Below are 27,810 nucleotides of genomic sequence, written 5' to 3' on the forward strand. Positions count from 1 at the left end.
CTGGAGCGATTATTTGCAAATGGAAGAAATACAAAATAACCATCAATCAATCTCAGTCTGGAGCTCCATGCAACATTTTGCCTCATGGGCTAAGGATAATAATGAGAAAAGTGAGAAATCAGCCCAGAACTACACAGGAGGACTTTGTGAATGATCTTGAGGCAGTTGGGTCACAGTCACCAAACAAACCATTGGTAACAAAATACGCCTCAATGGATTGGAAATCCTGCAGTACCCTCAAGGTCCCCCTCCTCAAGAAGGTGCATGTACAGACCCTTCTGAAATTTGCCAATGAACATCTAAATGATTCAGAGAAGGACTGGGAGAAAGTGCTGTGGTCAGATGAGACCAAAATTGAGCACCTTGGCATGAACTCGACTCGCTGTGTTTGAAGGAAGAAAAATGCTGACTATGACCCTAAGAACACCATCCCTACAATCAAGCATGGAGCAGGAAACACTTCACTTTGGGGCTGCTTCTCTGCTAAAGGTACAGGCCGACTTTGCCGCATTGAGTGGCCAATGGACAGGCCAGGCATTGTAAAATCTTTGATGAGAACCTTCTTCCCTCAGCCAGGACACTGAAGATGGGTCATGGGTGGGTCTTCCAGCATGACAATGACCCAAAACATATAGCCAATGGCTCAAGAAGCAGCACATTAAGGTCATGAAGTGGCCTAGCCAGTCTCTAGACCCTAATCCTATAGAAAATAAATGGAGGGAGGTGAAACTTGGACAGGCAACAGCCAAGGATTTAGAGAAGATCTGTAAAGAAGAGTGGACCAAAATCCTTCCGGAGATGTATGCAAACCTGGTAACCAGCTAAAAGAAATGTCTTACCTCTGTACTTGTCAACAAGGGTTTCTCCACCAAGTACTAAGTCATATTTTTCTTGGGGATCAAATACTTATTTTACTCACTAAAATGCAACTCAATTTATAACATTTGTATTGTGTGTTTATTCTGGCTTTTTGGTTGATATTCTGTCTTTATCATTTAAGATACACCTATGATAAAAATTATAGACCCTTCATTTCTTTGTAAATGGGCAAACTTACAAAATCTGCAGGGGATTAAATAATAATTTTCCTCACTGTACACTGGAAAGGAACAGGATCACTTAACACTAACCCACTCCAGCAACACATATTCAACATCAAAGCCTCTAAGCGCCTATATGTGTATATGGATACACAGGCTAACATGCAGGAGAATTTAGAAGCAAAAAAAAAAAAAAAAAAACCGCCAGACACCCCTAGGAGCAGCATTAAAACCATCCAGTGTGCATCAGGCTTTAATAGGCCACAGAAGAACAATTTCAGTTAGAGAAATGTATTACATAATATCTGAACATATCTTATATATAAGATCAAACTTACTGTGGTGGAAGTACGAGGGTTGTAGGCTGGGCCTTAGGCCGGCGTTTGGCAGACACTCCCATCTGATTGGCTGAACGTTTCAGTGACTGCTGATTTAGCAGACCAGAAGCTAGGCCAGAATGGTACTGCAACTGTGAAAATAAAGCAATAAGTCAATTTCCATCAAAGAAGAGACAATTCAAGCTTAAAAAAACATGAATAAAATTGGGCTTTCACATTCAAAAGTTTGATGCATTAGGGAATAGTTAAAATCCCAGTCAAATTTTTTTTTTCCCATCTACTGTATGCCTTATTCAAGAGATTCCCCTTCTAAGTCAGTTGACGATTTTTCTCAAACTTTTGGACTTTAGATACACTATCTTTGAAATATACAGCTGCTAAGTCTTGATGTACACAACATTAATAATCTGGTTTTATGACATGGTTTTGCAAAATATTTTTGTAGGACTATTTGAGGCAGTGTTCAATCAACTGCACATCTATGGCAATGAAATGTGAATGCTTGATAAACATGGCTTAAACAGATCTCTCAAGCAAAACATTATCCCAGAAAGCACCAAAAAAGGACTTGTTTTTTGGTCTAGCTGGAAAAAAAGGTGCACATGCTTGTCTTATAACTCATTAACTAATAAAACAACTCTAAACACCAACATCCAAGGTGCTATATCATATAAGGTGTGAAGCCAGCCAGAGTCTCTTAAATTAATTATAATGTTATACTCGAACAATATTATTTTCCCTTCTCTTCTAAAAGTATGCAATTAAGTTAAAGCAAAACTGCAAGTAGAGAAGTAAAGTAGACTTTGGAAACTACATCTGTATTCATACCTGGGATGGTGACTATAACGGTCATCAAAAAGGTGCCCCTGCAGGAAAAAGGGGTTACACATATCTGTTCTCCACACACTCCTGTTACACGATAACCACTGCTGTTTTTTCTTTGAAATCAGGCCACATAATCCCACTATCCTCACTGTTGTTACATCACACTAGAAGGAGATTTGCTCTTCAATACACAGTGCAGGTGTGACCCTGGGGGATACAATTATGGTAATCAGCCAATACAGGTATGGGCAGAGACTAAGCTTGTGTCACCTGAAGCTGTTTCCTGTCATTTTAATGCAGTGCCCATTGCTACAACCAGGGCTCAAAAAATCCCAGGCGCCAGGTCGTCATTGTAACTATAAATTCAATGCTGGCGCCTGGGCCTTTGTGAGCCCGTTCACTGTTGGCACCAGGTGTGAGCAATTCCTATTGCCTGATGCCCCAGACATGCACTTTGGGAGCTGAGCTGCTGATTTAGGTTTTGTTTAAAACAAAAAAAAACAAAAAAAACTTTAGCTCTGCTGGTTACCCGCAACAGAGTTAGTTTTTTTTTCTTCTTCACATACCAGCACCTCTGTGTATTCTCCGCCCCTTCCCCCAGTAGACTTGCTGCTGCTGTATGGAAAGGTTCTCCTACACTCCCCTTTCCTTTGGTATTAGCCAATCCATGCGCATTGTGGTTCAGCTCTGCTCCTTCCTGCTAGTACCTATGTGCGGTACTTGAGACAAGCAGGGAGGTGAGCAGAGTTTAGCTCACACAGCATGTTACACATTACAACACACACACACAAAAAATTTAAGCCCCAACAACTTCAGCCTATTAATCTGCTTAGGATCATTAAGAACTTCGTACATTTAAAACAGTAATAGCAGTAAGGGATAGTCAGAGACTGGGGACTATCAATCACTTATTACAATTTTAAATGCACAAGTTCTTAGGGATCCTATGAAGGTTAATAGGCAAAAGCTGAGAGGCATAACTGTGTGTGATTTGTTGACGACCAACATGAATGGATCATCAGTGAAAGATTTTGATCCTGCAAAGGCTGTTGACCATTGGCACTTTAATTGTAAAAGTCCAAGGCATGTTCATGGCCACAGAAAGCCAAGTGAAAAAAAAAACTGACACATTGCATACATCTGGTGTGTCACATCAGAATACATTCACTATCTGCATAAGTTAAATGCCCATGATGTTTGGTTATAGTCTTATTTACGTGTAAATTTAGGAACTGTTATTTTTGTCATTGAAAATAAAGCTTTGTTAGTTAAAAAAAAAAAAACTGGCTCCCAACGTTTTTAGCTGGCTCCTAGATTCAAAGCAAATTTGTCAAGCTCTGCCTACAACACACAGGAACCGTTATTTGAGATTTAGCGCCGGACATATTAAGGATGCTGGAGGCAAAGAAATAATGTAAAAGGTAAGGCACATTGATCAGAGGAAATGATTGCTACAAATGAAAAATCATTTTGTCTTGAATTTCACATTCATTATCTAAAATAGCTACTCATTCTTCACAGAAAAAAAGAAAATTTATTTAAAAAAAAAAAAAAAAAACTGAAAAAGGTCCTAATTCTAGACTTATCGCAGATAACAAAACCACACTGCCCAAAGACAGATCAAGCAGAAAATCTCTGAGGAGACTATAAAAAGACCTAAAACCTTCTGGGGTCTTCATCAACAATGGACTTTTACCATACCCACTGTTCATTAACTGCTGATTGAGGAGAAGAGAATTTAATGAATGTGTGGACTTTAAGCAAGTCAAGGTCAGGCAGAAAAAAAAGGAGTATTGGACGCTGATGACAGAAAAAACACTTTTTTTTATCCCCCTAAAGATACATGCAGGATCGGCACCAATTAATTCTTTGCCATAATCATGTCGGGAAATGAGATTGATTGCATACTACTTGTCCACATGTACTTCTCGTAGTTCCCAGCATCGGCTTCCCAGGCTATTGTGTTCTCTACTCACTGTCATGAAGCCCTTTATAGGTGCCTTCAGGCAGACATCCAGAACACGACTCTTTTTAACACATGTAGAAGTAAGTTCAAACGTGCTGCTTGCATCCCAATGCCTGTGGGGACTTCCAACTCAACGAAACTAATGATAAGAAAGCCTGCTCTTGCTCTAACACCAAAGTTAGTAATAGACAGGAGCGTCTAAAAATATCCACATTAAAATGTAACTTTAGATATTTTTATTATATATATATTCAGATCAAAAGTATGAATGTGAATCTCTCAGCCATTTATTTTGAGATGTATGAAGTCAACTGAATTTTGTTGAAGTGTAAAAACATTTAAAGAGAAACTGTAATAGCTTTGTATCAATTTTTTTTTAATTTTAAATGTTTTATTAATGTGCATGCATGCAAGCACACAAATACAGTACAAATGGTGGGGGATCTTCACACTCACAATATGAGACAGACTTGGTTAAATCCAATATGCAAAAGTAATAGTAGTTGGGCTTAACTATGAATATTCAAAGAGCAACACTGACTTCCAAGAGCTTTATTATGTGACCAATGTTTTGGTGGGCTGCAGTCCACCTTTATCAAAGCAACACACACTATCTTAAATTCACAAATAAACATCTAATACAGAATGCACTACCATCTGCACAAAACAGAGAAAAAAAAACATTCAGTACATCTCTGAAAAACATGCACATTTCCAAATGTTTTTTCTTCAAGCACAGAAAATTACTTGTTGATCTGACAGAAATGAGGTCAGCTTCTAACTTTCTGTGCACACAATTCCCAAACCTCCCCTGTAGACTACATAACACTTCCTTCTTATGTTATGGAGATGAGCAGAGAGGGAGGTATTCGAACATTCCTGTGCTAGGCTGACATCACTGCTTCTCCATAGACACAATACAGTGAGTGAGCACTGTCAACCTAGGTCAGGAAGCGAGTTACTGGCAGAATCAGCCAGTGAATAGGCCAAAGCCTAAAAAACAATGCAATGACTAACTCTAAGGACCAGCAAGCTCCACCTCAGGATCACTACATCATTATAGGTTTTCTAAAGAGACAGCGCACCAGAACCTGCTTTTTTTTTTCAGGCACGGTCTCCAACTAAAACTGAAGGAAAGGGGAGCAGTCGCTGCTTCAACTAACTCAAGTCTAAATTTCATCTTAAGCTATAGAACTCTATAAACAACAGACTTACAAGAGTTAGGGGGAAAACGGGAAAATGTGTAAGGAACAGCCTAACGGCCCGCCTGCTTAATGTATATTAGAATACTTTATTTTAATATTCAACATTTAGATTTACCTGACACAGAAAAGAATGTGTTTTTAATATTTTTCCTGAATATAATACAGACAAAATACAGTTGCAAGAAAAAGTATGTGAACCCCTTGGGATTACGTGGAGTTTTGCATGAATTGGGCATAAAATGTGCTCTGAACGTCATCTAAGTCACAACAATAGAAGAACACAGTCTGCTGAACATAATACTACACAAACATTAGAAGTTGTCATGGTTTAATTGCACATAACATGTAAACATTCACAGTGCAGGGAGGAAAAAGTATGTGAACCTTTGGACTTAATAACTGGTTGACCCTTCTTTGGCAGCAATAACCTCAACCAAACGTTTCCTGTAGTTACAGATCAGACCTGCACAACAATCTGGAGTAATTTTGGACCACTCCTCTTCACAAAACTGTTTCAGTGTAGCAATATTCTTGGGATGTCTGGTATGAATCGCTCTCTCAAGGTCATGCCACAGCATTTCAATCAGGTTGAGGTCAGGACTCTGACTGGGCCACTCCAGAAGGCATATTCTGTGCTGTTGCAGCCATTGTTTTGTTGAATTACTTGTATGCTTTGGGTCATTGTCCTGTTGCATCACCCATCCTCTGTGGAGCTTCAGTTGGCGGACAGATGGTCGTACGTTTTCCTGCAAAATGTCTTGATAAACTCTGGAATTCATTTTCCCATCGATGACAACAATCCGTCCAGGCCCTGAGGCAGCAAAGCAGCCCCAAACCATGATGCTCCCTCCACCATGTTTTAAAGTGGGGATGAGGTTTTGATGTTGGTGTGCTGTGCCTTTTTTTCTCCACACATAGTGTTGTGTGTTCTTCCCAAACAACTCAATCTTGGTTTCATCTGTCCACAGTATATTTTGCCAGTAGTGCTGTGGAACATCCAGGTGCTCTTTTGCAAACTTCAAACGTGCTGCAATATTCTTTTTGGACAGCAATGGCTTCCTCCGTGGTGTCCTCCCATGTACTCCATTCTTGTTTAATGTTTTCCTTATTGTAGATGTGTCAACAAAAATGTTAGCATGTGCCAGAGATTTCTGTAGGTCTTTAGCTGACACTCTGGGATTCTTCTTTACCTTATGCAGCATTCTGCGCTGTGCTCTTGCAGTCATTTTTACAGGACAACCACGCCTAGGGAGAGTAGTAACAGTGCTAAACTTTCTCCATTTGTAGATAGTCTGTCTTACCATGGACACATGAACATCAGGGCTTTTGGAGATACTTATGTAACCCTTTCCAGCTTCATGCAAGTCAACAATTCTTGATCGTAGGTCTCCTAAGAGCTCTTTTCTGCGAGGCATGGTTCACATCAGACAGTGCTTCTTGAAACCAGTAAACCCAAAACAGGTGTGTGTTTTTTAAGGGCAGGACAGCTGTCAGCAACACATCCAATATCATCACACTGATTGGAGTCAAGGTTGGCTCACTCCTGGCTCCAATTAGCTCTGGGAGAAGTCATTAAGCTAGGGTCTCACATACTTTTTCCTCCCTGCACTGTGAATGTTTACATGTTATGTGCAATTAAACCATGGCAACATCTAATGTTTGTGTAGTATTATGTTCAGCAGACTGTGTTCTTCTATTGTTGTGACTTAGATGACGTTCAGAGCACATTTTATGCCCAATTCATGCAAAACTCCACGTAATCCCAAGGGGTTCACATACTTTTTCTTGCAACTGTATGTACAAAACCACTATATATTCTCATTAAAGGGTTTGTGCACATTCAACGGCTTTAGCTTATTGACTTGTGCTTGTCTTATTCAGCCTTGCAGCTCTTTTGTAGGTTTTGTTTTCTTGGGAGGAAGTTTGAATTTTCAGACACAGATGTTTAATTGTGTTGCTCTAAGCTCTTAAATCTGCTGTGCTTTCCCTGCAGATGTCACCTTGTGCAGCCAAAAGGCCTATGCTGCTATTTCAGGACGATGAATTACAAATCTAAATATCTGGTCAACAGGAATACAAGGGTTCAATGTAGAGATATATTTATAAATAATTGCAGAAACACTCCAAAAAATTGTATTTGAAGACAGAATCTTACTTCACATTACAAAATTAGTTTTTGGCTAAGGTGACGTTCAATGCCAGGAATTTTAAGCATAAAACTCTGCAGTAAAAACACCCATGTCCAGACAAGGAATATGTTGTCTAAATGACAATTTTCTGCTGCTACTTCTATTTCCAATCATAGACTGGCAGCTGTGAGGTGACAAAGACGCGCAGAAAAACTGCAGTAAAAAATATGTTTGGTCACTTACTTTATTGGACTATCTGGCAGGATTGTGTAAATCACAGGACTGGATGGACAAAAATACAAAGTCTTTGGCAGGTAAACTACTGTCAGCCATCTTTTAACTATGTATTTAATGTTCCTGTCTGGAGTTCAACCTTAAGAACTCAATTATAACACGGAAATAAATTTAATTATCATGCCTGAGAAATCAAATTAACACAAAAAGGTAATGACTAAGAATCATTAAAGTGGTTGTAAACCCTTACATATACCCAGTGAAGTAACTGGCCTCAGGTGATGCATCCACTCCAAGTGCAGAATTTACACAGGATCTCTCAGCTCTGCATAGAAGGGGTCGGGGACCTGAAGTTACTTTCAGTGAGAACAGCTCTGAGAGCTGACTGGAGGGAAGGGAAATGCCTCCCTTCATACAACACACAGTGTAAAGGAAATTTGTAAATTCTGTATAAAATTGTATTCTATTTTGCATGCTTTGCTTATGTATTGTACACGGCACTCATTGTGCACACGGCACTAATAATGTTTGCATTCCTTCAAGTCCTGATTAGAAATTAGCCTGCCTATGTGATGCCCCTTGTTACCATAAAAGTACAATTGTAATATTAATGTGATACCTGAGCTGAGGCCGTCAATCTGCTGGAGGGCCCTCCCCAATCACCATTTTTCACTTGGTGTCAAGAACACTAAGACATTACTGATAGCAGAGGAACAAGGCAGGCGACAGAAACTACACTTAGTGCTCTGGATTGAGAAAAACACACTATAAAGTGATATACTTTGTTAATTTTTCATGTCAGAGGTTTACTACCACTTTAACCTCAACCTAAGCTCTGAACTTGAACCTTAACCTGAAACTTATCCTGAACAGTAACCCTTACCTCTGGAGAAGAGAATTTTTGAATAACAAGTAAATTAGCTTTTTGGAGTACTGTACAGAACACAAGATTTTAGTCATAATTGTGAGCTATATACAGCAACCTTCCAGTGTCTGGACACTGGAAAAAAAAGCTGCAGAGACATCCTCTATATAACCCCTCTCACTATCAGCAAGCATCAGCTTTGTAGTAAGGAATAGGGAGATAATAAAGAATTGCAAGAAATGGAATTTAGTGGCAAGTCAAATACCATATTTTCTTAATCCTATGGTACAGGACACAGACATAGTCATACAACTGGAACACCGAAAAGCAATGCACAGTAAGAGGAGTGGGCAACAGAGAAAACAAACATCAACAGGCCCACAGTAAATAAAGGCTATAAGACCCCCACTAGACAGCTGCTTATAGCACATTGCAGAATAAACAGAGGCTTGAACATTCACCTAGTAAAATAGCAAACTAGTGAACAGAAGACCAAGTGGCGGCCTTAAATATCAGTGAACCATTTGTTTGATGCTGAAAAGACCAGGAAACTCTCACAGACCTAGTGGAGTGGGCCTTAACATGAAAGGGAAAATAAAGTAGGCTTTACCGATTACCCGTCGAATCCACCTAACAATGGAGGAAGGAGAAACGGGATGCTTCACAGGACCTTAGTCATAACCATGGGACAAGGTAGTCCAACTGAGGGATTGGCAACACAGTAAACAAACATCAACAGGCCCATGCAACAAACAGAAGTTTGTAGCAGCTTACACTTGAAACTTGCATCAAAAGTGACTTGAACATCCTGGCAAAAAAAGTAAATGTGCCGACAGAAGACCAGGTGGCAGCCTTACAAATTCCTAGCCTAGCACCATGCAAAGTATGCCCCCCAGGTGTGATGGCAGGCTTTGCAAGAAGTTGATTTCGTAGTCATCAGGAGGGTAGGGATGACCAAATCTGACAAGCCACTGTCCCTCAGGATTTGATGTCATGTAACAAATAGGTCTAAAGGGGCCATACTGTTGAAGCCAGTGACTGAGAAGCAGAATGGTGAATTGGTCCTTGAGACAGAAAGGCCAGATGAGACAGAATGGCCCATAGAAAGTATCTGTGAGTACCATGTCCTCCTGGGCCAGTTTGGTAAAACGATAATTACCACAATGCTCTCAGTTCTATGAAGCAGACAAGGGAGAAGCTATAGAAGAAGAAAAGTGTAGATCAGGTGGAACTGATCCCACCGAGGCACCAGAGACGTTCAAAGGCCTGAGGGTCCCTGAACCTGGTGACAAACTGGTCAGCTGCTGTTGAATCTAGGTGCCAGAAGATCCATGTTCTGTGTCCCCGACTAGTGAAAAAAGCCTTAGAACACCATCGAGTAGAAAGCGCATTCCCCTAGATCCAGAGGCTGATCGCTGAGAAAGTCTGCCTAACAATTATCCAAGCCTGGGATTTTGACAGCGAACAGTGCCAGAATGCCTGCGATTTGAAAAAACCTAGTGTGAATGAAGCCTTAGTGTTTTGTTGAGTCATGAACTGCCTGCGTCAACCACAGGTATTGTCCATTTCTGTAGGAAACCCTCTTTAAATATCTGTAATAAATAAATACATAAATATTGCCGAGCAAATCCCCAAGGAGCAGCAAAGAGCATTTCAGGGTGAAGTCAGTTACCACACAAAACAGGCTCCAAAAAGGAAGTGGACTAGGAGGGTCTCAGCAGGTTTGGGCAATTTTAGTGAACCATAGGAGACAGGTTATCACTCCTCTAGGAACGGTGACCTGAGTTTGAGTCTACTGGAGCCATCTAACCCCTTGCCCCTGCACTTATGATTTTCTGTGTGCAGTATCAAATGTCCCCCAAAGGGTACCCACAGCCTTCACTGCTGCAGAGAAGAAAGGTGAAATCCTCTGTGCTAGGCACTGTAGGTTGCTGAACCCAGGAAATTTCCAAAGATCACTGTGCTGTATTATGGGAGTCGGAAGACCAGGAGCTGACTGACAGAGTGTGCCATGAAGAAGTAAAATGGCCAGTGTGTGAGTATTGAAGGCACTGGCGCTAAGGAGACTTGTGGAAAGATTGGGAAAAAATGGCAATAATTTAAAAGGGCTGGAGCCCTGGCTTCATGACTATGACACAACCTTACCCTCCACAAGGGGCATACCCTTAAAAGAGGCCAACAGTCCTGGACCTGTATAGCACTCTGCGGCTAAATAAACACAGTGCACCACATGCCAAGGTGGATGCCCACACAAGATCTAGTGCCCGTAGTGAAATCACAGGCCAGTTTCACATCTTATCCAAATTGAGGTGGGGTACAGTCCCTTAAATTCAGCTGCAGAGTCAAGTGATCCGAAATATGCAGAAGGAAGTCACAGTGGCTGTCAGGGCTCCCGGGTATGACCAGAGGTGTGTGACTGACGCAGGGAAACGCAGACTTCAGATATGTTATAAACAATGTAATTTATTAACAGTAACCATACAAACATAAACGCAGTGCAATACTAAAACATAACACAGTGCAAACAAACCAACCAACCACCCACAGATAACAGTACATACAATGCAAGCGTCGTCAGGCAGGCCGGGTCAATATCAGTCGGGCAGGTAGGTACAGGGGGAGCAAGCGGAGAATGGTCGGGGTCACAGGCCAGGTTCAGCAGGTAGCGGGCAGCGTGGTACGGAGGGTCAGGCAGAGGAGAATGGTCAGACAAGCCAGGGATCAGAGCAGGGTCAGGCAGAGAATCAGACAGGAACAGAGAGCAGGAACAGGATACAGGGCCCAAGAGAAACACAACACCAAGGCAGAGTCTGCAAGTCTGGCCATCCCTTAAATACCCCAGCATAATCAGTTCCAGGTGTTAGCTGGCTGCAAAGTTGAGTCTCTGATTGCTGGGAGCACCCGCTGGCCAGCCCTGGTACTGCAGATCAAAAGGCAGGTGAGTCCCACCATTGCTGGCTAGTCCATTCCTGACAGTACCCCCCCCTCAAGGAGCGGCCTCAGGACGCTCCAAACAGTCCTAGCTGGGCAAAATGTTCCACCGCCCGGGTCTGGTAACTGGCGGGATATCAAAGACTGGCACACCGGGCAGGACTCCGGGCAGCGGCACACCGGGCAGGGGCACACCGGGCAGAGGCACATTGGGCAAAGGCACACCAGGCAGAGGCACATTGGGCTGGACTCCTGGCAGAGGCACATCGGGCTGGACTCCGGGCAGAGGCACATCGGGCTGGACTCCGGGCAGAGGCACATCGGGCTGGACTCCGGGCAGAGGCACATCGGGCTGGACTCCGGGCAGAGGCACATCGGGCTGGACTCCGGGCAGAGGCACATCGGGCTGGACTCCGGGCAGAGGCACATCGGGCTGGACTCCGGGCAGAGGCACATCGGGCTGGACTCCGGGCAGAGGCACATCGGGCTGGACTCCGGGCAGAGGCACATCGGGCTGGACTCCGGGCAGAGGCACATCGGGCAGGACTCCGGGCAGAGGCACATCGGGCAGGACTCCGGGCAGAGGCACATCGGGCCCCCGGGCGGGGCGGCAGGCACCGGGCCCCCGGGCGGGGCGGCAGGCACCGGGCCCCCGGGCGGGGCGGCAGGCACCGGGCCCCCGGGCGGGGCGACAGGCACCGGGCCCCCGGGCGGGGCGACAGGCACCGGGCCCCCGGGCGGGGCGACAGGCACCGGGCCCCCGGGCGGGGCGACAGGCACCGGGCCCCCGGGCGGGGCGACAGGCACCGGGCCCCCGGGCGGGGCGACAGGCACCGGGCCCCCGGGCGGGGCGACAGGCACCGGGCCCCCGGGAGGGGCGACAGGCACCGGGCCCCCGGGCGGGGCGACAGGCACCGGGCCCCCGGGCGGGGCGACAGGCACCGGGCCCCCGGGAGGGGCGACAGGCACCGGGCCCCCGGGAGGGGCGACAGGCACCGGGCCCCCGGGAGGGGCGACAGGCACCGGGCCCCCGGGAGGGGCGACAGGCACCGGGCCCCCGGGAGGGGCGACAGGCACCGGGCCCCCGGGCGGGGCGACAGGCACCGGGCCCCCGGGCGGGGCGACAGGCACCGGGCCCCCGGGCGGGGCGACAGGCACCGGGCCCCCGGGCGGGGCGACAGGCACCGGGCCCCCGGGAGGGGCGACAGGCACCGGGCCCCCGGGAGGGGCGACAGGCACCGGGCCCCCGGGCGGGGCGACAGGCACCGGGCCCCCGGGCGGGCGACAGGCACCGGGCCCCCGGGCGGGGCGACATGCACCGGGCCCCCAGGCGGGGCGACAGGCACCGGGCCCCCAGGCGGGGCGACAGGCACCGGGCCTACAGGCGGGGCGATAGGTCTCGGGCCCTCAGGCGGAGCGGCGGGCGCCGGACCCCCAGATGGAGCGACAGGTCTCGGGCCATCAGGCGGAGCGGCGGGCGCCGGACCCCCAGATGGAGCGACAGGTCTCGGGCCCTCAGGCGGAGCGGCGGGCACCGGACCCCCAGGTGGAGCGGCAGGTCTCGGGCCCCCAGGCGGAGCGACAGGTCTCGGGCCCCCAGGCGGAGCGACAGGTCTCGGGCCCTCAGGCGGAGCGACAGGCGCCGGACCCCAGATGGAGCGACAGGTCTCGGGCCCTCAGGCGGAGCGGCGGGCGCCGGACCCCCAGATGGAGCGACAGGTCTCGGGCCCTCAGGCGGAGCGGCGGGCGCCGGACCCCCAGATGGAGCGACAGGTCTCGGGCCCTCAGGCGGAGCAACAGGTCTCGGGCCCCCAGGCGAAGCGGCGGGCACCAAGTCACCAGGCACGACAGTGGGCACCGAGTCGTCTGGCAAGACTGCGGGCACCGAGTCAACTGGCGGAACTGCGGGCACCGAGTCGTCTGGCAAGACTGCGGGCACCGAGTCGGCTGGCAAGACTGCGGGCACCGAGTCGGCTGGCAAGACTGCGGGCACCGAGTCGTCTGGCAAGACTGCGGGCACCGAGTCGTCTGGCAAGACTGCGGGCACCGAGTCGTCTGGCAAGACTGCGGGCACCGAGTCGTCTGGCAAGACTGCGGGCACCGAGTCGTCTGGCAAGACTGCGGGCACCGAGTCGTCTGGCAAGACTGCGGGCACCACGTCGTCTGGCAAGACTGCGGGCACCACGTCGTCTGGCAAGACTGCGGGCACCGAGTCGTCTGGCAAGACTGCGGGCACCGAGTCGTCTGGCAAGACTGCGGGCACCGAGTCGTCTGGCAAGACTGCAGGCACCGAGTCGTCTGGCAAGACTGCGGGCACCGAGTCGTCTGGCAAGACTGCGGGCACCGAGTCGTCTGGCAAGACTGCGGGCACCGAGTCGTCTGGCAAGACTGCGGGCATCGAGTCGACTGGCGGAACAGCGGGCACCGAGTCGTCTGGCAAGACAGTGGGCTCCGAGTCAACAGGCACGACAGTGGGCACCGGGTCATCAGGTATCGGATTGTCTGGCTCGACAGCGGGCATCGGGTCACCAGGTATGACAGCGGGCACTGGGTCACCAGGCATCAGGTCATTTGGCTTGCCAGCGGGCACCGCGTCATCTGGCAAGGCAGTGGGCACCGGGTCACCAGGTATGACAGCGGGCTCTGAGTCAATTGGCACGACAGCGGGCACCGGATCAGGTACCGGATCATCTGGATCAACAGCGGGCATCGAGTCAACTGGCCTAATAGGATCGTCGGGCTGGATCAGTTCATCATGCTGAGTAGCGGCATCAGGCTGAATGCAGGCATCAGGCTGAGTAGAGGCTTCAGGCCGAGTAGAGGCTTCAGGCCGAGTAGAGGCTTCAGGCCGAGTAGAGGCTTCAGGCCGAGTAGAGGCTTCAGGCCGAGTAGAGGCTTCAGGCCGAGTAGAGGCTTCAGGCCGAGTAGAGGCTTCAGGCCGAGTAGAGGCTTCAGGCCGAGTAGAGGCTTCAGGCCGAGTAGAGGCTTCAGGCCGAGTAGAGGCTTCAGGCCGAGTAGAGGCTTCAGGCCGAGTAGAGGCTTCAGGCCGAGTAGAGGCATCCGGCCGAAGAGAGGCATCCGGCCGAAGAGAGGCATCCGGCCGAAGAGAGGCATCCGGCCGAAGAGAGGCATCCGGCCGAAGAGAGGCATCCGGCCGAAGAGAGGCATCCGGCCGAAGAGAGGCATCCGGCCGAAGAGAGGCATCCGGCCGAAGAGAGGCTTCCGGCCGAGTAGAGGCTTCCGGCCGAGTAGAGGCTTCCGGCCGAGTAGAGGCTTCCGGCCGAGTAGAGGCTTCCGGCCGAGTAGAGGCATCAGGCTGCGTACAGGCATCAGGCTGAGTACAGGCATCAGGCTGAGTACAGGCATCAGGCTGAGTACAGGCATCAGGCTGAGTACAGGCATCAGGCTGAGTACAGGCATCAGGCTGAGTACAGGCATCAGGCTGAGTACAGGCATCAGGCTGAGTACAGGCATCAGGCTGAGTACAGGCATCAGGCTGAGTACAGGCATCAGGCTGAGTAGAGGAATCAGGCTGAGTAGAGGATTCAGGCTGAGTAGAGGCTTCAGGCTGAGTAGAGGCTTCAGGCTGAGTAGAGGCTTCAGGCTGAGTAGAGGCTTCAGGCTGAGTCACGGAAGGCAGGTTCACCGGTTTGGATACTGGCAGGATGGTATTGGTTGGAAAGAATTTTCGCTTTTTTCTGGTTTTAACTACTGGAGCACTGCAAGTAAACGCAGGTCTGCAAACGAATGGAGCAGCTGGAGACAGAGAAAAACTGGAGGATGGAACAGTAGAGGGAGCAGTTGCTACAGAGGGCTTTTTTACAGGGTTAAAGGCAGGATAGGTGCAGCGAGTGGGAACAGGGGACTGACATGCGGTAGATAGCCAAGTATACTGGGCTGTAACTGGAGGAGCTGGTGGGAATACAGGAGTAGAGTTAGAAGCAGGACTGGGTCTTTGTAAGCTGACTGAGGCTGGGTGCAACAAGTCTGTCCATGTCTGCAGTATGGGTTGAACAAAGCTGAGCTTACACAAAGCCTGTCTGGTCAATGACTGCACTGCGTTTATACAATCTCTTAGTGTCTGTGGTGAACATGTGGAATAACGCTCCAGAAAGTAACCCACATCATCCTCTAATAACCACACCAGGGACTCTACCTGGTCTGCACTAAATGGTGGCAAAAATTCATCCCTGCATTCAGGGGAACCAGATGAAACCAACTCAGCACAAACCTCAATCAAAGGCTGCACCTCAGAGAACTCTGTGCCCTGATCTACTAGAACATGAGCGAGCCGCATACATTCTAGTAGTTGATCCCTGGGATACTCCTTCAGAGTTTGATAAGCATACTCCCTGTCATCAAACACTAGCAGAGATAAATACACAACCTCATCCAAATCCATCCTTCCCAGCAACAAGCCAAGATGGCTTCCCTGTGCAGCCACTTCTGGTCAGGATTGGCCTTGGTGTAATGTCAGGGCTCCCGGGTATGACCAGAGGTGTGTGACTGACGCAGGGAAACGCAGACTTCAGATATGTTATAAACAATGTAATTTATTAACAGTAACCATACAAACATAAACGCAGTGCAATACTAAAACATAACACAGTGCAAACAAACCAACCAACCACCCACAGATAACAGTACATACAATGCAAGCGTCGTCAGGCAGGCCGGGTCAATATCAGTCGGGCAGGTAGGTACAGGGGGAGCAAGCGGAGAATGGTCGGGGTCACAGGCCAGGTTCAGCAGGTAGCGGGCAGCGTGGTACGGAGGGTCAGGCAGAGGAGAATGGTCAGACAAGCCAGGGATCAGAGCAGGGTCAGGCAGAGAATCAGACAGGAACAGAGAGCAGGAACAGGATACAGGGCCCAAGAGAAACACAACACCAAGGCAGAGTCTGCAAGTCTGGCCATCCCTTAAATACCCCAGCATAATCAGTTCCAGGTGTTAGCTGGCTGCAAAGTTGAGTCTCTGATTGCTGGGAGCACCCGCTGGCCAGCCCTGGTACTGCAGATCAAAAGGCAGGTGAGTCCCACCATTGCTGGCTAGTCCATTCCTGACAGTGGCTATGGTGCAGCCAGGAAACGTAGTAGAAGAAACTTGAGAGGCAAGGTTCTCTCAAAAGAGAGAAGACATCCATCACCTAAAGACACTAGCAAAAAAACTGCAACCTGTATACCAATGCACGAAACAGTTGCACCCATATCAAATTACTATCACAAGATGAAATGAATCAAGATATTTCCCAAACTATCAGGACTAACCACAGTAGAATATTCTATACTCCCCCCAACCCTCCTGCAATGAACTGCCATATGTGTGGTAGTAGAAAAAATGGAGACAAAGTAATCTCAGGAAGTGAAGAGCCTGTAATGGCTTTCAATCATTCACTAAACACCACTTATCATAGCTGATAAGGTCTCACCATAGCCAGCTTGTCATAGGTCACATAACTAGCACTTTAAGGGGTTATGTGAGCTCCAACCAACTGCTACTTGGAACAGTCACTTGAAAACTGCCACTCTGCAATAAAAATCATGAAACATATTGCCATGTCCCACTGTGGAAGACAATGCAATTAAAATAATTGAATTATTTCACAGAGTACAGTACACAGCAATGTATTCAGATCTGAAGATAAAAGCAAGGAAAATCATATCCAACAACATTACAACTTGGCAAAAAAAAATGTTTTTAACCAAAATATATTTTTTTTGATCTTTCAGATTTTCCTGAATGAGAAATCAACAAAAATAAGAGTGACAGTGGTTCTGAAAGACAAATGTTTTGAAATGTCAGCGGTTCAAGGCTTCGATCTTCAATATGGGAATTTGCAATGAGAGCAATATGTAGAGTGTGTTATGGAATTAAAGCAAGTGAGACAGCTTGGCACACGCAATTCACACTCTCGAATGTTCCTTTAGCTTCTCTCTGATCTTCTCTACTAGATGGGGCTTATTAAGAGCTGGTTGCAAGCTCAGCCATTTAAAACACAGCTGGCTATAGGCTTTCCCTAAAGCGAACATCACAGTTTCTGTTCTATTTGCATAGGCAGCAGAGATGTACTATACGTGCGTCTTCAGGCAACACGTAAAAATCACTCCATGAACTGCTAATGTAGTGGGGGGAAATACATCAACGGTGTTAAATAAGCCTAATTTTACACTATCTACTGTAAATTCAGCAGGCTTTTCACAGCAGCTCCTACCAAAAAGCAGAATCTTGCCATTGGATTTTGAGCATCATCCACCACATGCACCAGTGATCTTAGCAAGAATTCTGTTTGAATTACTGGACACTTTGGCCTGCTTCTTGCACCCCTTCCAAGAGCATTATACGTTAGTCAGAGCTGCGCCGTTTTTTTGTTGGTTTTTATTTTTATCTACAGATGTCCTTTATCTGCATAGGCAGTTTTTTGGTAAAGGTGAACTAACCCTTCAAGCAAACACCACCAAAATGTAGTTTAAAGTTGACTATCAGACCACAAAAATGGTATTTACTTGCTTAACTGATGCTAACTAAAAGTACAAGAGCATGTTTTACATAAATCTAATTTCCAGATACCGTTTGGGCTTTACAACCAATTAAAAAAAAAACAAAAACGTCTAGGCATCATTTATTGGAAAAAAACAAAAACACAACTGTGAAGGCAGTAGTGACAATGGCTTTGTCACAACTTATGATGTATTGTCTTCCTGTGAAAAGAGAATACCATTTAACCATTTTCACAATAAAAGTCCTAGTGTGATGGGGTTAGACTAGTCTCTTCCAGAATATAAATGACCAGATATTTAGTCATTGGCAGTATCCCACTAACACCTTGGTAACTAACTCTCAACTTCATAGCTAAATACAGTATATTTCCGTGTACTCTCTCAGCCGTTTATATAAATGCAATGGTAAAGGTACCAGGTATTACGTTGATGAAGCTGGCCAAGGAACAGAGTCTCTGGATAAAAATTCATACTTTCATTAACACATCCTGCGTCACAGTCTCCACAGGACCTAGGGGAATCGGTCTTGAACCCACAAAACACACTGTATAATGTACTTCATAAAAAACTGGAACATCTCATTCCAATTTTGTTGGCACATTTCCTTTACCTGCTACATTTTAGGAAATGTGATAACATTTAAACTAAAGTAGAATAGCCTCCAAGTGTTCTTGGCCAGTTAGTAATTCTTTTAGGGCTCATTTGCACCCTGACACTTGGGATTTGTTTAGGCTGGCTGAAGAAAGTTACAGAGATGAGCCATTAGTCATATAACAAAAATAATCTTCAGAGGGCTGTATTGCATACAATCCAATGACAATCCTCTGTACGCAGTGATATTAAAAAAAATGTAAATGCTTCCGTTGTACTAATCAGTACTGCAATCAACCGTCCTTCCAATGGCGAGTGCTTAAAATCTATAAAACATTAAATATTTAGCCAGCTTCTTTTTTAATGGGCAGAAAGGTCAAAATTAATAAAACTGACCAGCAGTTTTGGTCTGACCAGATCTATTTATAATTTATGCATCAAGGTAATATGAAAGCAAATGCGTTTTAGAACTTTAAGTGAATTTGTGGGCACAATTGGGCACTCAAAATTTTATTTACTGCACAGAAGGCACCCCCTGGTGTTGGCAAATCCTTTCTTAATGCTCGGAGAATGCGCTGGGTGCCCTTGATAATAGGGGCACTCTGATAAGCACCTGCGTATTATTATTATTGTTATATGAACCTTATATTATATGCTTCAGTATGCAATACTACTGGTTAGTGAAGCCACCTATCATAGTGATGGACCAAGTGATGTAAAGGAAGGGGGGATGTGGGCTGCAGATTTATTGGGGCTTAAAGTGTCTTTCCTCTATTCTTCTATTCGCACAATAGCTGCTTATGCTTACAATTCCTTCACTCCATTGCCACTGTATTTTCACAAAAAGAGGGCAAGAAATCTTGATTACTACTGTGTGTGCTTACCAAGGCTATGGACTCCTAGAAGGACATAACTGAAAATACTGGGTATCTCACTTGGCTCCCAGTGGCCAGGAGGTGAAGTGAAAGCAAATAGAGTGGAACTGGGGGAGTGAGATTCAGTTTAAATTATGGATCCCAGACCTTCTTGCATATCAGAGCATCACAGAATACAGGACTACTGGGTCATGCTACAAGAAACAGTAAGGATGTGCACTCTCTTAGTGGTGCCCATTGCATTTAGATCATTCTGTAAACCCAAAGCTTAAGAAAAAAAAAACAACTTCAGATTTTACGGGTCACAACTATTAGTCAAATGAAAGTGAATGCAAGAATGGGTATTAACTGCCATAACAAAAATACATTTGCCCATACAAATATGCATGTCATTGAATGAATGATAGAATCAGCATGGCACAAATTGGCATTACAAAATATTTATTTTCTGCAAACAAAGCCACCTCTTTTTCGTCACATATAACAAACCCGTTGCAACTCCTGAGCTCCATCAGTCTAGGCAAAGATCAGAGAGTTGTTGGCTAACAGGATTTGATTCCACCTTTACACCTCTTTGTTTGTGACTCCATTTTACATAAATCTATCATGGAAAAAATATAGAATATAGAGGATTCTGACTTATCTCATACTTTCCTTTGATGCACGTTAGCTCTACGAACTTTAATTTTAAGTTAGCAAGATACATTCCAAGTGCATCAAAACAAAAGGAGTCTCAAGTCCTACAGTTTGTTTCCTTTAGAAAGAGGAAAGAAAAGCCTGTCTCCTGCTGGCATGCTGTAGAGAAGGACCTATGGAAGCAGTTATCTCTCTGTAGAGGTCCAGCACACACCTTCCAGCTCTACAGTCCAAAGCTCGTGTTCCACCTCTCAGGAGGTGTTTGTCTCACCTCTGCAGAGAGACCATTGCTTCTATACTAAGAGCACAGGCCCTTCTCTGCATTCTAAAGAGACTATGCAGTAAACACCTTTTGTTTAAGATACCCTAATTTAAACTAAAAGTTCAGTTGGGCTTGAAACCAAACAATACCAAGCAACTAGCATTTTCAGAAGTAGATCTGCATTGGTAGCCATAGCACAATCAGCATCTGTCCCTTTTGTGGAAGAAAATTCCTCTGCCCCTCTTCCTGGTTTGTCAAGGAGACCTCTCCAGATCCCCCTTTCTTGTCACAGAAAGCTGGGAGTCCACATAATTCTCCCATCAAAATTTACTTTTTAAAACAAATATACAGGCATATACAAGTAAAAACTCAACTGTAAGTCCAATGTTACTACTATATACTGACCTTTTTTTTGTTTTGCATAATGAATAAGGGGAGGATTTGGCGAAAATGATCTTCAATAAAGGATGCCATAGGACTAGAATGGAGACATAACCAATCCTCCTGGCACAGTGTCCATATGTATGAATACAACTTCAAGAAATATGCAAAGGTAAAGTGTGTAATGGGAGAAGTGTGTATGTCATTGAATTTACAGCCCAAATGGCCATCATGTAGCTGAGAGGTGAAAGGGCATAAGGGTATCCCACAAGGTGTATTGAAATAGAAACACTACTAAACTAAATATTGCTAGGTATAGCAGCAAACTTATCTATTAGCTGTTCCCTCTCACATGCACAAAAAAGGGGTCCCTTTTACAACATACTGCCCATAAAAAAGCACAGAGGACAGGAGAGTAGCAGAGAAGAGGACAGGTGCTGAGACAAGCGTAATGGAGCAGAACCAGAAGAGAGTAAAGGAACAGAGAAACCAGAGGAACAGAGAAAAGAGGTAAAAACAGTAGAAGAGCAGAGCAGAACAGAGAGGACAGGAGCAGAGCGAAGAGGAGAGCAGAGTGAAGAGAACTGGAGAGGAGGGGAGCAGAGAGAACAGGAGAGGAGGGGAGTAGAACATAGAGGACAGGAAAGGAGGGGAGGGGAGCAGAGCAGAGAGGAGGAGAGTAGAGAGCACAGGAGAGGAGTGGAGCAGAGCAGAGAGGAGAGAAGCAGAGCAGACTGGAGAGGAGGGGAGTGAAGCAGAGAGGACAGGAAAATAGCAAAGCAGAGAAGAGAGTAGCAGAGCACAGAGGACTGGAGAAGAGCACAGCAGAGAGGATAGAAGACTAGAGAAGTGAAGAACAGAGGTCAAAACAGTAGAGGAGAAGAGCAAAGAGAACAGGACAGGAGCAGAGCAAAGAGAACGGGAAAGAAGAGGAGAACTGTGAAGACAACAGGAGAGAAAGGGAGCAGAGAGGACAGGAGAGGAGGGGAGCAGCAGAGAGGACAGGAGAGGAGGGAAACAGTGCAGAGAGGACAGGAGAGGAGGGAAACAGTGCAGAGAGGACAGGAGAGGAGGGAAACAGTGCAGAGAGGACAGGAGAGGAGGGAAACAGTGCAGAGAGGACAGGAGAGGAGGGAAACAGTGCAGAGAGGACAGGAGAGGAGGGAAACAGTGCAGAGAGGACAGGAGAGGAGGGAAACAGTGCAGAGAGGATAGGAGAGGAGGGAAACAGTGCAGAGAGGACAGGAGAGGAGGGAAACAGTGCAGAGAGGACAGGAGAGGAGGGAAACAGTGCAGAGAGGACAGGAGAGGAGGGAAACAGTGCAGAGAGGACAGCAAGATAAGCAGAGCAGAGAGTACCAGAGAGGAGGAGGGGGGTGAAGCAGAGAGGACAGGAAAGTAGAAAAGCAGAGAGGAAAGTAGCAGAGCACAGAGGACTGGAGAGGAGCACAGCAGAGAGGATAGAAGACAAGAAAAGTGGAGAAAAGAGGTTAAAACAGTAGAGGGGCAAACCAGAGGACAGGAGCAGGGTGATCAGGACAGGAAGGAAGGGGAGCAGAGCAGAGAGAACTGGAGAGGAGGGGAGCAGAGCGGAGAAAACAAAAAAGAGGAGGGGAGCAGAGCGTAGAGAACAAAAAAGAGGAGGGGAGCAGAGCGTAGAGAACAAAAAAGAGGAGGGGAGCAGAGCATAGAGAACAAAAAAGAGGAGGGGAGCAGAGCGTAGAGAACAAAAAAGAGGAGGGGAGCAGAGCGTAGAGAACAAAAAAGAGGAGGGGAGCAGAGCATAGAGAACAAAAGAGGATGGGAGCAGAGAAGAGGGCAAGGAAGCAGAGCAGAGAGGAGGGGATGGGAGGGGAGCAGAGGACAGGAGAGGAGGGGATGGGAGGGGAGCAGAGGACAGGAGAGAAAGGGAGCAGAGAGAAAAGGAGGGGAGGGAAGGGGAGCAGAGAGGAGGGGATGGAAGCGGGGCAGAGAGGAGGGGATGGGAGGGAAGCAGAGCAGAGAGGACAGGAGAGAAGGGGATCAGAGAGAAAAGGAGGGTAGGGAAGAGGAGCACAGAGGAGGGGATGGAAGGGGAGCACAGAGGAGGGGATGGGAGGGGAGCAGAGAGGAGGGGATGGGAGGGGAGCAGAGAGGAGGGGATGGGAGGGGAGCAGAGCAGAGAGGACAGGAGAAAAGGGGATCAGAGTGAAAAGGAGGGGAGGGAAGGGGAGCAGAGAGGAAAGGGGGGGGGAGCAGAGAGGAAAGGAGGGGAGGGGAGCATAAAGGACAGAAGGATAGGGGAGAAGAAAGGAGGATAGGGGAGAAGAAAGGAGGGGAGGGGAGCAGAAAGGAGGGGAGGGGAGCAGAAAGGAGGGGAGGGGAGCAGAAAATACAGGAGGGGAGGGGAGCAGAAAAGACAGGAGGGGAGGTGAGGGGAGCAGAAAGGACAGGAGGGGAGGTGAGGGGAGCAGAAAGGACAGGAGGGGAGAAGACAGGAGGGGAGGGGAGAGGACAAGAGAGGAGGGGAGAGAACGGGAGGGGAGAGGAGGGGAAGAGGACGGGAGGGGAGAGGAGGGGAGAGGACGGGAGGGGAGAGGAGGGGAGGGGAGGGGAGGGGACGGGAGGGGAGGGGAGGGGAGAGGACAAGAGGGGAGGGGAGAGGACAAGAGGGGAGAGGGTAGGACGGGAGGGGAGAAGAAAGGGTAGGACGGGACGGGAGAAGAGAGGGTAGGACGGGAGGGGAGAAGAGAGGGTAGGACGGGAGGGGAGAAGAGAGGGTAGGACGGGAGGGGAGAAGAGAGGGTAGGACGGGAGGGGAGAAGAGAGGGTAGGACGGGAGGGGAGAAGAGAGGGTAGGACGGGAGGGGAGAAGAGAGGGTAGGACGGGAGGGGAGAAGAGAGGGTAGGACGGGAGGGGAGAAGAGAGGGTAGGACGGGAGGGGAGAAGAGAGGGTAGGACGGGAGGGGAGCAGAGAGGGTAGGACGGGAGGGGAGCAGAGAGGACAGGAGGAGAGGGGAGCAGAGAGGACAGGAGGGGAGGGGAGCAGAGAGGACAGGAGGGGAGGGGAGCAGAGAGGACAGGAGGGGAGGGGAGCAGAGAGGACAGGAGGGGAGGGGAGCAGAGAGGACAGGAGGGGAGGGGAGCAGAGAGGACAGGAGGGGAGGGGAGCAGAGAGGACAGGAGGGGAGGGGAGCAGAGAGGACAGGAGGGGAGGGGAGCAGAGAGGACAGGAGGGGAGGGGAGCAGAGAGGACAGGAGGGGAGGGGAGCAGAGAGAAGAGAGGAGGAGACGAGAGAGGAGCAGAGGAGACGAGAGAGGGGCAGAGCAGAGGAGACAAGAGAGGAGCAGAGCAGAGGAGACAAGAGAGGAGCAGAGCAGAGGAGACAAGAGAGGAGCAGAGCAGAGGAGACGAGAGAGGAGCAGAGCAGAGGAGACGAGAGAGGAGCAGAGCAGAGGAGACGAGAGAGGAGCAGAGCAGAGGAGACGAGAGAGGAGCAGAGCAGAGGAGACGAGAGAGGAGCAGAGCAGAGGAGACGAGAGAGGAGCAGAGCAGAGGAGACGAGAGAGGAGCAGAGCAGAGGAGACGAGAGAGGAGCAGAGCAGAGGAGACGAGAGAGGAGCAGAGCAGAGGAGCAGAGCAGAGGAGACGAGAGAGGAGCAGAGCAGAGGAGACGAGAGAGGAGCAGAGCAGAGGAGACGAGAGAGGAGCAGAGCAGAGGAGACGAGAGAGGAGCAGAGCAGACAAGAGAGGAGCAGAGGAGACAAGAGAGGAGCAGAGGAGGCAAGAGAGGAGCAGAGCAGAGGAGGCAAGAGAGGAGCAGAGCAGAGGAGACAAGAGAGGAGCAGAGCAGAGGAGACAAGAGAGGAGCAGAGCAGAGGAGACAAGAGAGGAGCAGAGCAGAGGAGACAAGAGAGGAGCAGAGCAGAGGAGAGGAGCAGAGGAGACAGGAGAGGAGCAGAGGAGACAGGAGAGGAGCGGAGCAGAGGAGACAGGAGAGGAGCGGAGCAGAGGAGACAGGAGAGGAGCGGAGCAGAGGGGACAGGAGAGGAGCAGAGGGGACAGGAGATGAGAGAACAAGAGATGATTGGAGATACACAGCTATAAGGTTGCCATCTGTTCCATCAGTACAGAAAATACAGGTCCCCGTACTTTCAGCTTCTCCTGCAGACACTGTGACCCCTATCCACTATTAGCCACAGAGGGCAGTAAGACTTTCTGCCTGACATTAGTCTGTGGCTGGTTGATGTGGCCGCAACTTCCTGATTTTACCTTTAAATAGATATTTTACAATAAAGAGTTCCTGTGCTGCACTGTCTTCTATTAACCTGCCTTAAGCTGGCCATACATTATACAATTTTCTTATTCAATTTCCTTTAGATTTACCTTCAACTATGTAGTGCAAGGGGCTGCCTAACTGCATACAAATTGAAAGTGTTTGGGTCTGACCTTATATTATATGGGTTTGGTAAGTCCAAAGGAAAATTGCACAAGAAAAGTGTATAATGTATGGCCAGCCTTGGAGCCAGTGGTTCTTTGTACACAACACCAGACATTCATCTTTAGATTGCTTTCTGAGCTAAGGACTTGTTCTACAGTGGTGTGGGCCATTACCTTTTTTTCCCCAAATTTGGGCTTCCAACACTTTGTGAGTGTTATTGCTTTTGCTCCCCTTATTTAGCATTGACTTTTATAGAGCTTGGTGAGCTCTTTGTGCTTTATGTCTACAGCAAAGAAGACAGAAAAGGAGAGGATCAGAAAGAAAAGGCAAACAGGAGAGAAGAGATGGTACAAAGAGTAAGAGAGGTACACAGCAGAGCTGAAAGGTTCAGAGTGTAAAGAAATGAGGAGAGAAGAGGGAAAAAGCAAAGTAGAGAGGAGAGGAGAGGAAAAGAGCAAAGCAGAGAAGAAAGAAGAGGAAAAGAGCAAAGCAGAGAAGAAAGAAGAGGAACAGAGCAGACAAGGACAGAAGTGAAGCAAAGTGAACAGGAGCAGAGGGGAGAAGACAGCTCAATACGTAAAACTGGGACAGGAAAGAGGAAAAGAATGGAAGCAAGGAGACTGATTAGATAGAGATATAAAAACATAAACTGTATGTATGAATAGATAGATAACCAGAGGGATTGCAATGACACGAGACAAATTACATAACATGAGGCAAAGAATGGATCAGTGACTGCAATCAATGACAAGGGATTTGCAAAAAATACTATTTAAGAGATTACAATTGATATAAAAAACGGAACCGAAAGAAATGCACATCACTTCTAAATTTTTACATGATAGCAAAATAAAAAAAATAAAAATTTCGCAAAGAATTAAACTGGAAAAAAAAAAGACAATACATACATACATATATAAGATGCAAAACAATTTTTTTTTATTATTTTACAAAAAAGCTGAGCAGATCTAAATACCTCATGTCAGGATATCTCCTTTCCCTTAGGGGAATCAATGCATTATTTAACAGATGCCAGGGCCTAATAGGCATAGGCTCCTTTATACATGCATTTGGCATAGACGCTTCTGTTCCCTTTTTAAGAAACAAAAAAAACATAGGCCCTTGTTTCTCCTCATTAAAATCTTTTTCTTTTTTCCCCCGTTAATGAGGGAAGTTTTTTTTTTTCTTCTACTCTGAGAAAAATGCAGCTCGTCTTTTGAACACAACTCTGAACGGGCAGAAGCAAGCGGCCCCTGGTTTCATCCTGGTAGAAGAAAGCTAGTGAGAGAGAAAATTACACCGCTTTAATTGATTAAAGAAAAGCTCTGCAGTAATGAGCCCAGTTTGAGGAATGTTTGTCGTTCAAACAGCGTTTGATCCGCTAACAGGGAGGTAAATTCTCAACATGGACAAATGCCGCATCCAGGGTGGCTCTCTGGTTATTTACCCTGTTCGGGACTTTGTTCTTCTGCGGCATTTCGGGACTTTCAATTAACGAGTAACTGAGGCGCGCTGTGAGATGCGGCCTGTTTTCTCTTCCAATTAGGTGACCATTAGTTAGACTGCCCTGAGCAGTGGGAGGGAAAGAGTCAAGCAGAGGCAAAGGGAACATGCAAAGGGTCAGGCGATAATGGACCGATGGAATCAGTTACCGAAACAAGGGTAAGAAGAACATTTAGAGGTGTTCCCAACCAAAAGTCACAAAGACTTTCCTAAACTCAATCAAGCAAAAAGGAAATGTGGCTGGGAGTCTATTCTTTAAAGGGAACCTCATGGGAAAGAATATAGAAGCTGCTATTGCAGACCCATTTTTAAAGGGGGTTAACAGGCATTCAGTTAGTGAAATATCAGGACATCAGAACTGCATTCTTGTCCCAGTGCAACATTAATCTATGTAGCAGGCAAGGATGATGATAAATGCCCTGGAGCATACAACTTTAAAAACCAGTCAGCCTGTCAGGATAGGAATATGGACCTTGCCAGTGCAATTTTTTTAAGCCTCTCACAACACCAATTAAGTACTGGGGTTGGACATAAATATGAAAATTGATTTGCAGGTTTGGAAGTGACATGTTTAGCATTGAAAGCACAAGTGATGTAACATTATTTTGCTTCTGTTGCGTGATGACGCCTAGCTAACAGGCTGCTTCACTTTCATGTCAGAGCTTACTGGGTTTCAAAGAGGGAAAAATTGTTGTTTCTGCTTAGCTGGTGCCTCTGTCACTGAAGATGCCAATTTATTTGGGGTGTGAGGTACAGTATCAAAGGTTATGATGGCATATGCAGTTTCTGGGAATACGTCGTCTGATAAGTGTAAGCGTGGTTGACAAGATCAACTGACCGAAAGAGACAAAAAGGACATTGAGCAGGATTGTGACTCGGAATAAGAAAACAACAACTGCAAGTGAATGCAGAGCTCAATCTCAGTCCTCCAAAGCCAATGTCCACCAAACTGTTTGGACAGAACTCCATAAGCAAAACATTTACGGGCAAGCTGCAACTGCAAAACCAATAGTGACCGATAATAATGCTCAGAAGAGGAGAGAATGGTGCAAGACCCATAAATCGTGGACTATCAATCAATAGGACACTGTAATATGGTCCGATGAATCA

At 47.2% G+C, this 27,810-nt stretch overlaps 1 protein-coding gene across 1 annotated transcript in view; it reads right to left on the bottom strand.

The window, feature by feature from the left end:
* The window catches only part of MED27 (mediator complex subunit 27), a 424,633-nt gene that overhangs the window by 254,190 nt on the left and 142,633 nt on the right, over positions 1–27,810 (bottom strand). The window contains exon 3 of the mRNA XM_089675114.1: positions 1,379–1,509. Within this exon, the coding sequence (XP_089531240.1) occupies positions 1,379–1,509 (131 nt within the window). The remainder of the gene's footprint in view (positions 1–1,378; positions 1,510–27,810) is intronic.

The sequence above is a fragment of the Staurois parvus genome, unplaced genomic scaffold (genome assembly GCF_062004578.1).
Source record: "Staurois parvus isolate SC_StPar_1 unplaced genomic scaffold, SC_StPar_1.0 ptg000154l, whole genome shotgun sequence".
Taxonomy (NCBI): domain Eukaryota; kingdom Metazoa; phylum Chordata; class Amphibia; order Anura; family Ranidae; genus Staurois; species Staurois parvus.